We start from the raw sequence: 17651 nt of genomic DNA, 5'->3' as shown, positions 1-17651 counted from the left end.
GGGGCACAATCCTCGGGGCAGCTGCCCCGTGGGTTTTAATCGAGCCAATTTCGCCGAGTTCGTACTGAACCTCGTTAACCAATCTACGGATTTTCCTCGCCAATCTAAAACTCTCCGCGCTCACGGCATTACATGAAATAATTAACATGTTCAAAAAGGAAGAAGGAAAGAGAGACATAGAGACTGACTTATCAAGTTACATAAGCACTGTGGGAAAAGCATTGGTCTTGGAAGATGTCGATTATTTTGAACAATTTATATTTTCAAGTAATTAAATGTTCTTTCACACCATTTAATATGGTTTATTAAGTCATAATAAATTCTTAGGTCTGTGAATCAATGCTTTGAGTTTTATCCAATTCTAAAAACTTTCAAGCATTAAATTAATTACTTAATACAATTAAAGATATGATAATATCGTAATTGACTTAAACTGTTAGGTGTTATTCTTATTCCTACCTTAGCATTAAAGTAATAATGATTATCATTTTGGATTTCCTGAAAAGTACAGAAAAAAACCTATGGCGTCATTAACTTTGACAGGCAGAAAATTGAATCGTGGCTTGATATCAATGGAAATTGCATCTTTATCGAAAAAAAACGTGGCAACATTAGCCGACACGTTCATTGCTTCTCGCTACGTTTTCCCATTTACCGATAAACCGGCGCGGTAGCATAACGCTTGCTCGAACCGCCATGTTTACGGATTAAGTGACTAGCGGGACATAGGCAAGCTCTCCGCGTCTTCGGCCGAATAGACCTTCCGCGGTGCTTCCGCGTCAATTATAGTTCGCGAACGCGTGTTTAGGGCCCAGGCATTTCCATTGTATTCGTCCCTCGTTACGGCGTTCCCACCACGTGGTACCGTCGTGGATGCGCCGATACTTGAAACTGTAGCAATGGTTTTTGCTTCGTCAGCGACGCGCACGTAGGTTAAACGGCTTGATTCTTGTCGAAGCATCGGCGAGACAGGAAACTTCGCCGACGTACCTCGTACGACGAACGCGTAAGTGCGACGCGTGTTCACCACGAGGAAGCCGCGGCTCTCGTAACGCGACTCCCGTCAAAAACGTTACGAGAAGGGACGTGGAGCGAGGCTCTCCGCGTAATGCCTGAATAGACAATTGAATCAGGAAGCGATTAGGTTTGATTCCTCTGCGCTGGGCTCTGCGCGTAGCGACTCGATCGCGGCTTGTTCAGTGCCTTGGAATAGTTCCTTCGTTATTCAGGATTTTTCCTATTTTCTCTTATTGAAGTTTTTTCTTGACGGGCTGGTTTCATGTCTCGAGAGAGCCGGCTATATACAGAGACAGGACTAAGGTCCTTCTGAAGGGTCGTAAAAACTACAACAGCATATAATGCATTCGTTGACTGGACTCAGATGGAGCTCTCCAATTCATCGCACAATAATTGTACACAAGCAATTTACGCGCTGAAAGTAATGTAAGAACAATTCTGAAACGACACGAATTTTCACAAACTAGGAATTTCAGATGCTAATTATTATCGCGGTCTACCTTGAAGCGTCTAAGTTTCAATCAACGTCCCACGATACGTTGCATATCTACAGCAACGTATACCGTGAACGATAAATATGCATAACACACAAACGCTTACAGGGGCCATTATTTATACGCGTCTACGTGGTTGAACGACAAGTAGAGAAAGCAGTGGCGTGATTTCTGCGATCGCGAAATATCTCCCACCAAGCAAGCAACCCATTACACCACGCCCGCGCTCCTAATTAATCAGGGACCCGCGACTACTTTTGTTGACGTGCCCCAGCCGACCAAAGACAAAGGGGCCGCGGCGCGGCGCCATTAATCTCTCGGTATCGTTATCGGCGATCGCGAATTTGCGCGCAGCCGCCTTCATCGTCGTCGTCGTCGTCGTCGTCGTCGCGGAGGGATGTAACGGATACGATTCCGTGCGGCGCGCTCGCAGCTCGCAGGCGTAGCTTTGTAAATTACCTCGCCGACCGTGCAATTCGATGCGGCGGGAATCAAGAAAAAGAGTTGCAGCGGCGGTCAGTGAGAGGTAAAGGGAGAGAGGACACGGTGTGGGTGTGCATATGACGCCGGCCATGTTGGAGAGACGCAGCGGGATACCCGCCGCGCCCACAGCTGGGTACCGCGGTGCGACGTTGAGAGAGTTACCTCTCGCTCGGCCCACGTTTTGTGCGATGCAGCGCCGCTCCGAACCGCGTCGCGCCGTGCGGCGCGATGCACTCGCTCTCGCCCAGGACGATATCGTCGCCCTCGATTTCTATTCAATTTACGGGCGGGCTGGACTCTCGAGCCCCGAAAGGAATCGTGCCCACGACTGTCCAATCCAAATGATCTCCGATGACGACCAGTCATCGCGATCCCGTGCCGCGAGCTGCGAGAAATTTATACGCACGGTAGAAGGGAGAACTTCGTGATGAGTAAGACAATATTTGTCACGTATCTACCCCAATGCTGAGAATTACGTAATCTCAATCACACGGATTTGCAAGTGTGAAAGATCCGAATCGCCGTGACAGGGAGTTACGTGATCTCCAAGAATAGGGGATCGCTTGATCGATACCCCGGAACAGATTGATGTCCTGAAATTCTGCGAGAACCAATGTTGGTGCGCCGGCAAGTTGATTCGATCAGAGAAACCTGGTGAGATCGAGCTGGCGCAAAACGACCATGTAGATGCAGAAGATGTATCTGAGGATCAGTAATTACACGAGATAGACTGTGGTAATGGTCGAACCGACGTTTATCTAGCATCGGCCGTCTCTCCGATCGAATCGGATGTGTCGCGCGCGGGATAGCTTTCGAGAAACCGCGCGCCGACGAAACGGCTCCGATACATCGACCACCAATTGTATCTACGCGAGTTATCTCGGAAAAAGCGATTGTTTTTACGTCCGCCCGTAACAGGTGCAACGCTCCCGTTATCTCCGCGATTCTCACGGTGAAGACGAATCTCTGCTCGCCGGTATCGCTACAGATATCGAGTAATTATGAGTATCGATACGTCCGACTGTATGGCGGGATGTAGCCTGTGAAACTTGAAAAGATCCAAAATATTCCGTTTCCGACTTCGAACGAACAATAAATAGAGCTTGACGATGTTTCGCATTGATTGTTTACCTGAAAATTCTATTGCGATTAAAGTAGAATGAATCGCCAAAATAAAGATGATCAAGTATGTCCAGAGATACAATCCGTTCTGTTTCGGTATTTGGCTAATTGTGATACTGTGCACTGTCCGATTAAAAACAGACGCAAAAAGTATCGCCATCGAATTGGCGTAATGAGGGACACAATGGTCTACATCTGTAGAAGTACTTCACGGTGGTTTCTTCGCTAAACAAGACACCATTGTCGCCGAAACATGACAGTGCGGCTTTCTAGTTTTCATGCAACCTAGTATGCATCTCGCACTCGCTTTTCTTCCAAAGTAATTATATCTATTTAAGTAATTAGTATTGGTATTAATTATTCTTTTGTTTTTGTTAAATAATTGTTCTTTATTATTAGTTTTGTAATTACTAAGCAACAGTTTTCGAATCATTAAAGTTGTTTCTAACTAAACTTGTGTTTCTTGCACTGCTAGGATATTACAATTATTAATAAAGAATACAGATAATTACTCTGAGGATAATATAACAAAAAATATATTAAATAAAACATATCAACTCTGGAGCAGAAATTTCAATTCCAATTTTCAATTTTGGTGCATACGAGTAAAGTGAAACTATGTTAAGTGTTATATATGGTTAATAATCGAATTAATAAATCGTCTTAACAAATCATTAATTTAAATGAAGGAGTAAAAGTCAATGACATAAAGAAATTCAGTCGGCTGCTTACAAGTGTCTTATAGACATAACCCGTAAAGCTAGCTTGCTAGTGTGGGAGGTGAGAGATCTTTACAAATTTATCGGTAATCTTATTATCGCATAACACGCCACCTTCGGCTTTCTTCTAATGGCATTTGTACACTGAATCTTTTGCAGTACCGCGCTGTTCACGGACAGTGTACCTGTCAGGATGTACCTGCTGTGGACGATAAATAGGCCTAATGGTAGCTCTACCGTTAGGTTGACCAGGTATTATCCGCAATTTTCACGCCACCCTTTCGTTCCTAGAGAGAAGAGAGAGAATGATGTACCGGCACGTTGCCACCTTTTTGCTATAAACGAGAAACCTTCGATGCAGTCGCTTCGTAGTAAACTTCTCTATAAATTTATAATAATTATGTATTCAACATGCCGTACAAATTGTACATTACTTTATAAACATCTATGATATCGCTTCTATAAAAAGATTGAGAATTAAACTGGATAAATAAAAATATTTTTGATTATAAGGTAAAAGATTAAACTTTGTAGAGAACATTAATATTCTTTCCTTTGTGCCACATTAAGCAAAATATATTAATAAAAATTTAACTGAAGGCATGCGGAAACATTCCATATTTATAAAATGCAGGTCAAGATTTTCAGTTATTTTTTTGTGAAAAAAAGACGCAATATTTAAGTCGCTATATGTACTGGATTCATTAAAAGGACACATTCTTTTGTGAATTTTGTATAATCTTGGTCACATTCAGCACAAATCGGTTCATAAGATACAACTGGGTGGCACGCAAATGTATTCACGACAACGAAAGGCTTTCGCCGAAGGATCTTTCCGTTCGACTCGTAAACAAATGACTTTCCAACATCTTAAAGGTAGGAAACCGTAAATGGTATCTTACAAATTCTATCCTGTGTTCCCAAATTACTTAGTATTCATGTACTTACAAACGCATTTGGACACTTTGCGGTCGACCAAAAGCATCGACCGCTAATGGATCTCATGGGTCATGTCTATGCATTCTTCGGACAAAAGAATTTCAGCAGAAAGCTTTACCTTTACAATGTTTTTTATCTGATCTGTCAAAACGAGAACAAAAATTGTAACACAAAATAAGTTTTATTTATCCGACTTCTTTTTCCGTTATGTATGCATAAAAAATAGTTAAAAATATGACTTATAGGTATTGACTTTAATCGAGAAATTCTTTACTTTTTTAGTCCAATTCTTTGATACATATAGAATGAATATAAAAAGAACATAAATTTAAAAATCTATTATAACATCTCTTATAAAACAAAACTAGTTTATAATATATAACATAAATAACATAAATAATTTAATATTATTCCTAAATAAAATTGTATCCCTAAATATTTATTATCTTTATTTCAAGTTTGAAATGAAATAATTCCAGACTTTTTTAAAAATTATGCATATAGTAAGTGCCTATAATACAGTAAGTGCTTATAATTTTCTATGCTTTATCACAGTATTTTTGTTATATTAATCACTCTCAATGTAACGACTGTTACATTGTATCGGTAGAAGTTTGTATTGATTTGCATTGATTCGAAATCTTTGTATTAATCAGAGTACAAATCTCAATCGGATGAATAATACAGTTGACTCTTTTAAATTAAGGATTTTCCACGTGGCACGGTACGTCGTATTGAGAGAGTAGGTGCAAAGGGATAAAACATTAATTTCCTGGTTTTAATTAGTGCGTTGTGCATGCAGCCGCACAGCAATGGCGGCCGAGCCTTCGGTCAAGGCGGGGATAAAGGGGGAGGCGAGGCTAAAGGGGAATTTGATTAATGATCCTGTGGGATCTGGGACGAGAGGAGAGGGAGGAAGCGTACCCTAGGGGACGCCTGTCTTGCCGCGAAGCAACGATCGCTCTACCAAAACGTAACTCGAATACACAAGCAATATTTTCGGATGTACAAAATACAATTAATCGATATATTACCTTCGGAATTGTTACAAAAAGCAGCGAATAATTTATATTGGGATAATTATTTTATACTTGTTTTATTGTAATTGAAAGATCTCACATTAGTGATGAATTGCAATAAAATCGAAATACAATTGAAATAAAAAATAAAATAAGAATGACAATCTGAAGCTGACAGTGTTTTCATGAAATTAATTGTGCAGCATCCCTGTTTAATGTAATGTTACAACCGAACCGACGCACGTAACGTAATGAGCAAGCAAAAGAACACTATGAGGAGGGAGATTTAATTACGCGGCCAAAGTTTTCTGAAGCAAGGGTGAAACTTGGCGTCAGTCAGTCAACGAGCAACCCTTTCGAAGAAAGGACCGGAAAGGGAGAGTTGGCTTCAGAGTAGTTACCCGGCGACGAATCGTAATCCGCTTTCTCCAACGATCAATGTTACGTTCTGCGTCGCAATGGCGGCGGTTACTTTCAACGACGTGTAGACAAATATTTGTTTGACCGAATAGTCAAGAGTCCGTTCAATATCATGATATATGCGATCCATCTACACGAAAGAAATTATTATGTGTCATCTCTTTCAGTCGCTAGTGAGCTAGATGAAATCGAGACACACGTGTTTGTTCACGATCGATCGACGAACTGTAATTATTTGAACAAATCCTGGCATTTACAGTAGCATCCTTTTAAAATCCGTTTGATAAACGTCATTCGCGTGCGATCTAAGTACTCTCTACGACTAAATCGCAAAAAATGCTAATTACAGCGCGAGCTGATTAGAATTCTAATGGCAAACCGGTTACACAACTTCGTAAATGGGAACTATGATTCTACTAGAGACTGTTTCCTGTCTGGTTTTGATACGACACCGACAGTCGTTATTGCCATAAGTTGCTACGACGATTTCCGATTCCTACAGATCATTGCAACTTGTGACAGAAATTTTGGATACCCTTTTGCGTTTTGGATTACATTAGTATATCAAGAAATATACCCGCTTGAGCCCATTATCGCAGCTGTTTAAGCGAACTTGCGAATAATGAATCGCGCCCTCGTGCAACGCGACTTTAGCGCTCGCGTGAGTACTGAAACGCGGTCATTTGCATCATAATCACGGACCGCCTGAGAGCTGCGTTATTTTCTTCCTTCGCGCGAAATGGAAAAAAGAAAAAGGAAAAAGAAACGAACGTCCGCAGATGTAAGATCCGTGCGGGAAGGCGGACGGCAAGAGGAGGTGGAGGCAACATGAAAAATAGTTCCGGCGCTATCGGTGCAGCCAAAGCGCCTCCCTATCTCGTGTCCCATCGACGTATCATCAATGTAATTCGTATAATGTATCCACGCAACTCTCCGATCGGCAGGGGAGTCCGCTAGGGTTGCGGAGGAAGGAAGAAGCGGAAGGGGGAAAGCGGGGAATCGCAGAGGGAGAGACGCGTATTTATGTTGTGGGATTATCGCGGAGGTACCCGGTCGGTGGGAGGCAGGGAGAGGAGATGGAAAAGGTAGGGGAATGGTGCGTGTACAAAGGGAACGCCGACGGTGCCCTCACGATCGTTCACCCCGACAGGGGCGTACACTCTCCCTCCTCAACCCCGGAGCCGCGATCCCCGGCGGCGCGATGCCAAGCCCACGTATTTTGCATTCATCGCTTTTTGGCGTTATACTTCAGAGAGAAAATTCGATACCACAAATACTACAAGTACATTGATACTTTGCGAACGATAAGTCAAGTTTCAAGTCGGTGAACTGCGATATCATATACTTAATACATTGCGTAACGATTTCATGCCGACGAGTTGTTACGTTATAATTATAACGTTCGTCGTGCAACGTGAAAATAATTTGCTATCTGCTATCGACATCGATTGATATTTACTTGATAAACACGAAATTAATAAATACGGCTAAACCGGATTGCTTGCTAAACTAAATTAAAAAACAAGATCGACAAATGATCGAGATTAGTAACAAAACTAGTTAGATTCGCATAATTGTCTATGCATCATATTTGAAATAATAAGTCATTATAATGTTGCACAATATTCCTCCTCATGCTGTCGGGTAGAAATACCATTTTCATGCATTATTAGATAACCACGTGTGTTGAAGTTGTATATTACGTTCTATTATCCTGGCTCATTAGCTTATAATTCATTCACGTGAAATAAAAAAAAATTTTAAACACGTTTTCAGAACATGTAATTATCAAGAAAACATCGATACAAAGTATAACTACCTGTCAGTGTTTAATGAGATTTTTTTCCAATCTATGACGTTGCAGCGGATTACTTACGAGCACATTAATTAACCGTTAATGAACAGTCACTCATTTGCTTTTTGATACTCAATTTATGATCGTTCCTGATTGATAGAGTGAATAAACATCCATTCTGACAAATATAATATCAGTCTCATTATACTTTCAAACCTAGATGGAAAGTGATCGACGAAAGGACAATTTCTGTAAAGAAAACAAGCTGAAATATCTTATCACGCAAATCAGAACTGTCTTATGACTAAAGGAGAATTATTTGTCAAATTTTGCCAATTGTCCATAAGAGTTCGTAAAGCAATGGCCGATATCTTCGCGTACATGGTACACACGAGATATTCTGATCCGCCATACTATCGGCGCGAGTATACTCTCTCCCTTCTCTTTCTCTCTTCCCCCAAGTTTTACGTCGACGAGAACTGGATTCGAGGATAATCTACGAAGAAAGACCCGGCCTAGAACAGAGACTAGTTGGAAGAAGATCATTTATCACGCCCGTATCCTTTTGCGCGATCCAGACGAGACCTTCCATTTTACTAGAAAAATCCTTATCTTCATCCCCGAGCTTTTCCTGCGCGCGTGCCTTATCTGCCATGCGCGGCATAAGCTGAAGAAAGCGCGGAACCAATCTCGGTCACCGTCGCAAGAACATGAACCGAACCATTTTCTTTTTGCCCGCCCGCCTTTTTCGTTCCACCGCGGCCATTGAATCAACATGTACTCCTTTACTTAGCCTTGGATTGCCTCGTGGGTTCGATCCATTTCCCGACTCGATAATTGGTACTATCGTCGCGTGAATCGGATTCGGTTTATTATTGCAAATCCGTGAGACCAGCAGCTCGATCTCACAGTGTTCTTTCCGATCGGAAAAAGTGCCGGAAACTGCATGATGGAAGTTTGAAGATCGATATAGAGTCGCATATTTCTCTCTTTTCTTTGCATCGATATGCATCGGTTACTTCTGTGGGGACGTGCGATGCATCGTATGACGCGCGTCTTAGTGGTTTAGCGGTATAGTAACAAACAAATAAAATCGCTTAATTACGTCGGCAGGACGCAGGCTACGCGCAAGAAACCACGTATCGAACTGTTCCACTGCTTCGGATTACTAGGCAATTTTTGCAAATATATTTACAGTTTACCGCGGTAAAATGAGAAAGCTAAATGTCTACGAGCGTGGCGATCAATTAAACGCGTTGCTAAAGCGTCTTCCTCATTCCGAGTACTCATCCTGCTAATCTGATGGAGATCGCTTAGATAACAGACGCTTTAGATGAAGCTATCTATAGTAAATTTGATTTCATCATTATGATAACAATCATTGCATTTGGATAGAATGTAAAGTTTTTTCGCGAAGAGAAGATTTGACGATGGTATTAAAACGGAAGAAAAATGGCGTCCACGGCTAAACCGATGGTGGTGATGGTCCCCCGAATTTTTTCGAGATACCGCACGATTGGTCCGAACCTTATAATTACGCTTGGAAGAAAACCGGTCCTGAACCTGGCGATTTCACGATGCACGCCTTCGTGCACGTACAGTCGCCATTAATGCAAATAAGATCCTAGAAGATGCTTTTGGAACTGATCATTGAGCTCAACCTTGAAAATTCTTTCTCCTGCAAGCTGAGTAATCGAAGTGACCATATTTACGACCTGCAGATTTAAATATATAATAATCGTATTGGAAAATACGCACGTAATTCTGTCTAGGAATTCCTACTTTTCCTAGTGATTATTAGACTCGTATAGACGATATATCACATTTCTCTGGTTATAGAATTTTCCAGGAAATATTTGCGAGCTTATAAAATCGATAGAGCAGATGGCACGGTCTTTCGACCAACGGTTGCATGCCACGGTTTCTGTGAGAGTCATTCGTACCTAGAACTGCAGTCTATGCGCCGCGCGTCCGTATGGAGAAAATGCAATTCACGATGTAATCTCCAGGGAACGGGCATCGATCACACGGTGATCTTCCCCGATGTCAAAATATTTTCAAAGACAGTCCGCGCGGCAGGAGCCTGGAAATCATCCGATCAAACGGAATCGCGTTTCAAGCCCTGTATACTATCGCGTCGGAGTGATCCGCGGAAAGAATTACAGAAAGCCTTTGTCGAGGGAGAGACATTATTCCCGATGGCCACGCGGTAAATGTAGTCCAAATTTTATAAAGTGAAAGAGACTGCTTGTCGTATCTACGCGCTACCGCCACTAAAATTCAACAAAACGTATTTCTTCAAAGGTAAATCAGAAAAAATTTCTGATTGAAGAAACATGTATATAGCCAACATAGAATATAAAGATTCTTACGCATAAAATACATTTAAATAAAATATAATTGCACTTATTACAATATCAATAGATGTTAATAAATATATTTATATCTAACAAGTTTGACTGATTGAATAAAATTATTCAATAATGTATGCTTTACGAGGAAATTTCAATCAAAAACAAGACCATATAAATTTAAAAATATAAAATTAGAAAAGATTGATTGTTACTGTTCATGTAACATGTGAACGCGAATCTTGAGCAATCTCATCCTTTCAGAGTTCTCGGTCTACGTACCTACATATAGATTGCAGATGACATCGCCAAGATGCATGTCGGACTACTTCAAAAGATATTAAATGCTCTCCGCCGAGAGTGTTTCGTACGTTTCGCGACGTGAACACGGAGTTTATGGAGCAGACGCACCTGCAGCCGAGAGTCGGAGGAGAACTGTCTCTTTTTATTCCGTACATAGAAAAGGTGTAGTGTCGGAGAAGGGCTGAAGAGGCGCTTGACAAATGAAGAGGACGGCGTCCCTTTGAATCCGACGGCTGCAAAAGAAGCGTCTGACGCTGGATTCACCAAGCATTGCCGCGGTAACGTATACATTGTTTAGTACAAAATGGCTCATGGTGTCGATTATGAAAAAAAGAAAAAGAAGGAAAAGAGGAAAGATATTAACGAGCCGGATGAGACCGACGGACGGCGGGAAGGTTAAGGCGAGCCAAATCCGGCCGAGAGCTCGATAGGTCGACAGGTCGAGTGGAATCGGATGAGCGGACGGACGGACGGATGGACGGCCAATCGACGGAAAGAGACACCGCTGCGTCAGCCTGATAAAATCTCGAGTATCGCGCGTATCATTATACGGCACACGAACATCGTTCGTGCTTTTACTGTGGCACTGTCTCCGCGGCCGTCACGATAATTACCAGCGACGATCATTGCCAGTGCCTCACTCGTTAATGAATCGGTAAAGACATCGCCGTCCCTCGCGCGCATCTTTCTCTTCACGCTTTTATGTATAAAGGTGCCCGCCGTCCCCGTGTGGCGGAAGTGCGCGATCGCAAGAGAGACACGCTCTCCATTCTCTAAAAAATATCCTAAAGGCGGTACGAGTGGCCGTTCAAGCGTAGAAACCGGTAACGGAGTTGCGTTCCAATTCGAAACTGGAATCGACGATGGTTTTTTACGAAAAATTTCAATATCTCATCGTGAATTTTTGCTATTCGATATGAAATTGTTGAGAGTCTGAAGTATAGCACGAGAGTTAATCAAGAAAATTCTTGAAGCTATCGAGGAACGATTTGTATTCCTTTCTGACGAGATCAACATGGAAGATAAATACGATGATTCGATTGCACCCTGCTACTATGTCCCTTGCCTTTCTCTGCACGATGCTTTCACGTGGACCACCATCGCATAATGTCATTAGTCACTGCGGTAACATTTCTTCGAGACTCGAAAGAGGACACAAAACTATTGTACCGCTTGCACACCGCGCAGAAAACGGCGGCAAAGGTGTTTATGGTAATCTCAGCAAGCCGCCCAAGGTGTCCCGTCGTTAAAACCATTTTTCATTAATATCTTTGGATAAAATCTTCGAAAAAAAATGAGTGATCGGTTCTTCTTAAATTCTTGTAATATAACCTGGCTGTACAAGATCTATTCTTGCCTGTTATCTATAGAACTAGATTTTACAGCAATATGCAGTTATTCCTTATAAATTAATTAGTAATTAATGACGATTTGACTATTTTAAACGAACCTATATAAACTTAAAATTAATGAACAGAAATATAAGAAGAATGTAGAGTTAATAATGTAATAACAATAGTTTCTAATTAAATGTTTTTAGAAAAAATCAGAAATAAAACACCGTTCGCGAAAAATTTTACGATGGAGAAGTCAATTAAATATATATTAAATATGTATTAATAATCTAATGAAATAAACGGTCTTCATCTTGATCTTAAGTGATATGTGTATTTTGCAATGTAATTTTATCAGCAACAGCACTTTGCAATAATTACCGAATACCAATTTCATCATCGATGTAAAATAGTATTATTGATTATATATGTATGTAAATGTGATAAATCGATGATATACGTGTGCGAAGGCATTGTAGTTTTTAATATCTTCGTGGGGAACGAAGCTTGACACATTGACAAGAAAGAAATACCGGACCACCTCTACTACATGAGATGCGTATCTTGTCTGTTATCTCGAGGCTACCACAATTTGTCAAGTCTGATCAGATTGATCTAAAGGAGAACCTGATCGACAGACCGGACAAGACAGATATTGTGCGTTCTGTACCAAACGAAACTGACTTTGTCAAACGAATGTTTCGTGCAAAATTGATCGGGATCAATAATAACATTGTGATCGCCAGTGCATTGCGGCCATCGTGGAAAAATAAAATGCTAATGCAGGAATCTGTATTAAAATTTGCATTCTGGCGCCACCTCGAATCGTTCGAGCGAAGGGCGAATATAGTGAAAGCTTCGATACGATACCGACTACTCGTAAAACAGAGAGCAACACTCTTCCTCTAACAAGAGTTAGGACATTGCTCGCTATTCATAGAGAATTTGCGGCGCGCTTTTTAAAATCTGTTATTATAGTTTGAATACATTAATCAAAAATATTACAAAATTAATAAAATGTTATAAATTAAATATATGAGTAACTTAATAACGCTTGATCTCTTAAAATAAACTATCTTAATAGTTAAATAAAATAGTTCGAAAATGAATTTGTTTTGCATGTTACGAGTATGTCTTTCCAATTATTCAATAAATGTTTTTTATGTAAAAATTCTCATATTTTATATGTAAAGTAATTTGAAACCTTCACTCCCAATATTGACATAAATGAAACGAGAAATGCAAAAACTTGTTCGTGAGATAAATATAAATATTGTCACATAAATATACGTCACACACATATGTAAATTAGTGAATCTCTTTTTCTTTGTCTCTGTCTCTCTCTCTACGTATCTATTGATCTACCCATTAGAATGATTAGAATATCTTGTATGCAACTTGCATGTAGATTTTATGTAAACACGCTGCTAGCGATAGGTGCTGAGTAACAAAAGTATTTTGACAAATATGACATCCTCTTTCAGATCAGATAAGTTTTTATCGCGTTTGAGATACTTCATATGTATACTGCAAGATGCATGTGTATTCCCAATGTATGTTCACGAAAAAATTCGGTATCGTCTTAGCAAGTTCCTTCGGTATATGCAAAGTCGATATGGACGATAGATATCGCATCGTATAACGCGGTGATTTGCGTCACTCTATGATCGTGAATTGTGTTATCGGTTGGATTACCACGTATACTATCATTAAATCGTGGTGAGACTTTATCCTTCATCGAGAGAATAGCACGAGCTTTGGCGCCAAGCAAGGCCGTGTGCATTTCAATGTCAATGGAATTTTAATAGCATACGCGGGTATTATTAAGCAAATATATTTATTGATTGCATTCTGTCCACAGTTCTGTGTGCAGCAGTGCTACTAATAAAACGACTTCGTCGCGTTTCATTTAAATGCTATATTGTAGCATTATCAGTTGTAACATGAAGATGTTACAGAGATAAGAACAAAAATTTATTGCGCAATTTATCTCGTATTCTTTGTAGTTTTCTTTTCCTTGCACGTATTATGGTATTGCATTTGAGATTAACTTTTCTTTCAAATATCGAGATAAGACATATTTTAATTTTAGTAAGAATAACTATGTTATCTGTACTGCGTTGATAAAAGTGGCAAAATGGTGGCTCAAAATGAATATCTACATCCCCCCCCCCAATATTCACGTTCAACATTTGTGTATCACTCATACACGTTCCTGGCGAGCAAATAACTGGTTAAGTACACTTACAGCAATTATAAGATCCGATTACGATATAGTCTGAAGGCTTAGAATTCCATTTATCAGCCACGGGGCAAGGAAACTTGCGTACTTTATCTATATAGACGATTGCGTTTAACATTCAAGGTTCTCTTAATCAGTCAAGTATATTGCCTTGCCATTGTTGGAACAGATTGTCACTATTCAATTATCGACATACTTGACAGTACAGATGACGTAACACGTGCACATTTTGAACAATACGAAAGCTCCTCTGGCGCCTGTTCGAACACACAGACGGAAATCCGTGCTACAGGCCGAGCTTTTTCGTGGAACTTATGACATCACGCGGAATATACGTGTTGTCGCGAAATGACGATTTGAATCGTTTATAAGAACATGTCTGACCGGTTATTCCAGCGTTAACGACGCTAAAAGAGAGACAGAGAGGAGAGGGAGGAGGAAGGGGTATTTGAATTGTTCCGAGTGTATTTCTCAATAGACAAGATTCTTCTTATGCGGTGTCAGAAGCAGATGAAATATGAGAAAAGATACACGCGCATGTATGATCGTCGACAGCCTTGTACTTGTAATATTGAGTAATATTGCTTCATCGATCACGCGTATCATCATCTTGGCTCGATGATAAAGAGAAATAATGTCACGGAATAATATTCTTACTTTTACGTATCGACGTAAGTTGATTCGAAACTCGATTTCGCGCTCAATCATCGAACTTCGCGCCGCGGTCCCGCGGTTGCTCGCGCGGAATACTTTCTCTCCCACTTCCTAATTCCACTGACGACTCGCTAATAGCAGTATCATGCAACCTACCTTGCTCGACATGCTCACTGCCAGGCTCATGCTGCTCCGCTCAATCTCCGAGGAACCTTTCAGCCTCAGAGAGAAATCACCGTTTGCACAACGCTCTTCCGCCAGCGCCACGTCACCGTTATTTTTGGCGGGCGATTCGTCGCCGCGCGTTACGTTCAGGATAACAGAATCTCTGCAATGTATTGCGTTTCGGAGTAGCGAAACGTGAAATGAGCGCTAGAGCGCATTGCATATTAACGACATCATGAGAATCATCGCGATCGACTCACCGTGAGCCCGCAGCGAGCACTGGTTTATAACATTCGCCGTATCTTATCGAGAGTGCGCTGCAAAATATCCGCAATCTCGGCAACTACTTGCTGTGGTAGCGACACGCCGGAGGCTCACTGAACCGGACGCGGGATTTCGCGCCGTTACACTCTCGTTGCGATTTATGCACTCGCGATCGCGAGACTGACGATCGCGCGACGTCCGTCGACGAGGGGAGACGTAATCAACGGCGGCGGGTTCGACGGCGGCGGCGGCGATGACGATGACGACGACGACGGAGATCACTCTACGCGCGCATCACGAGATAACAATGAGCACGGTGTCGGCAACTGGTTCGCACAAAGTGCTCGTATCGCGGAGAAACTTGCTCACGACTGGACTGAACGCGCGTTTCGCAGCATTGACAGCTATCGTAGTCACTCCGTCCAACTGTACCCGACGTCAGAATCGCGCTGGGATCGCCCGTAAAAGGCGATAAAAATAATTTCCCGCGTGACCGCTAATTCGCGCCAACCGAGCTCGAAGAAGGCAACAGAAAAACGTGCGTGTTGCACTGTCAGCTGAGCTGCACAAAGGCAAACCTGGTCGTTATCGAGTCACTTGACTATAGTTCAATTCTGTTTCTTTCAATTAGTCATGAATTAATTAGTAACCGAGAAATCCATCCTAATTCGACCACTAGTCAGAGACAAACACGGAGCAAACTAGCCAGCGTTAAACAAGACCTCTCCTCTCTCTCTCTTTCTTTTTTACGTTTTCGCGGAAGGAATTGTAAAAGCTGTCTTTTTCAAAGAAATATATTTTTGCAATTAATAATAATGTATCTATGCCCACCTATTTATTGAGTTGCGTTGACTAATGAGTTACCAATTTTCTCGATTTTTACAAATCTCAGGAAGTCCGTCAGGAAGTCTTTTAGTCCTGTGAGCCTTCTTTCTTATTATATATTTCAATCCATTTCCACAATTCATCATCAAGTATGTTTCGTTTGTCGATAGTGGATTGCGCGGATAATATAACAGAAAGTATTGGAAATGCACTTGCTAATGTCAGAGATAAGATAGAAAAAAGGCTTTATCGGTCACGTATGTATATTCGCGTTGAGAATACGAAAAGAAAGTAGCAGCTTCTAAAATGGAGTAGCGTGATTACATCGTCTAGCAGATAATTTTTCTTGTAACTGAAGGAAATATTTACAACTACTTGTATGACGCAAACACATCTTCACGTGATCTGGCACGCGATCTATCATGTGGCGCATAAGTTATTTACAAGTTTTGACAATTCATGTAATGTCCATTACATACAGCTAAATTTGTCGAGGTATCCTCAATCTCCGAATCGTGTACTTTTCTTTTCATACAACATTTACTTTAACGAGAAACTATAACAAGGCACTAAACTTGGAAGCGATAAGACAGACTGAGATAATCTTTATTATCATTTGTCGCTTTACCGTAGGTTACATCACATCTTCTGATTAGAAAATGAAAGGAATCCAATTAATTTTATATTTAATACACATATATTCTTTATGGATATATGATTGTTAACATTTGAATACAATAGTGCATTTGATGATGCAATAAAGGATGTCTAGCAATGTTCTAGACGCTGTTTTAATAAGTTGTTAATGATTCATCGGAAACGACAGATTATTAGAACGAACAATATTCCCAAGAACGGTTTTAGTAAGCAATTATTTAAAAAATTGATAAAGGAAGCAAAAAGATAACAATGTACACAAGACTGTAACTTGCACACGTGGCATTTTGCAGCCACATTTGAGAAATCAAGGTTGTTGATTCCGTTTTCTTAATAATACCTAATAACACCACTCAAGACATGTGCTGCAATTGTCGCCAACAATGAACATTCATTAATGATGACTGCTAGAAAAACGTATCGTTTTCTGAGAATATTTGGGCTGAAGAATGACTACCAGCGCAACATAATCTCAATTGCTGTTGTTTACTGGCAAACAATACTGTAAAATCATAGTACAGATTGATAATTATAACTCAACAACCTATTACTCAACCTATTACTGTTTCCACTGCATTTTTCTACTATACAATTGCAATATAAATCCGCCAGATTCTCCGATGATGTTAAAACAATATGCAACGCAGAGAACTAGTCTAGAAAACGAAAGTTAAGCGATAAACGTATAAACATATTTTCATAGCGTCATAATCGACAATACACAAGTTTGACTATTTGCTCTTATATCATAATGACTTGTATGTAACACATGTAAGAATCAGTCATGGCTAAGTTTTAAAATGATTCTAAAGGAATTTATTTTTTACGATAAATACTTTTAATTTATT

At 40.6% G+C, this 17651-nt stretch overlaps 1 protein-coding gene across 5 annotated transcripts in view; it reads right to left on the bottom strand.

Moving 5' to 3' along the window:
- Positions 1-17651, bottom strand: part of LOC105281720 (segmentation protein cap'n'collar) — a 95308-nt gene that overhangs the window by 65191 nt on the left and 12466 nt on the right. Inside the window, exons 1-2 of one of the 5 annotated variants that reach the window (XM_026967774.1) lie at positions 15318-15633; positions 15049-15220 (exon numbers count right to left, since the gene is read on the bottom strand). The exons of 3 other annotated variants lie outside the window; for them this stretch is intronic. In XM_026967774.1, the coding sequence (XP_026823575.1) occupies positions 15049-15078 (30 nt within the window). In that variant the 5' untranslated portion in view covers positions 15079-15220; positions 15318-15633. Of the gene's footprint in view, positions 1-15048; positions 15634-17651 lie in introns of those variants that run through there. One more of the 5 variants, XM_011343154.2, reaches the window with a different exon arrangement.

The sequence above is a fragment of the Ooceraea biroi genome, chromosome 2 (genome assembly GCF_003672135.1).
Source record: "Ooceraea biroi isolate clonal line C1 chromosome 2, Obir_v5.4, whole genome shotgun sequence".
Lineage (NCBI taxonomy): Eukaryota > Metazoa > Arthropoda > Insecta > Hymenoptera > Formicidae > Ooceraea > Ooceraea biroi.
Note: the sequence above shows the minus strand (reverse complement) of the source record. Positions and strands in the feature narration are given on the sequence as shown.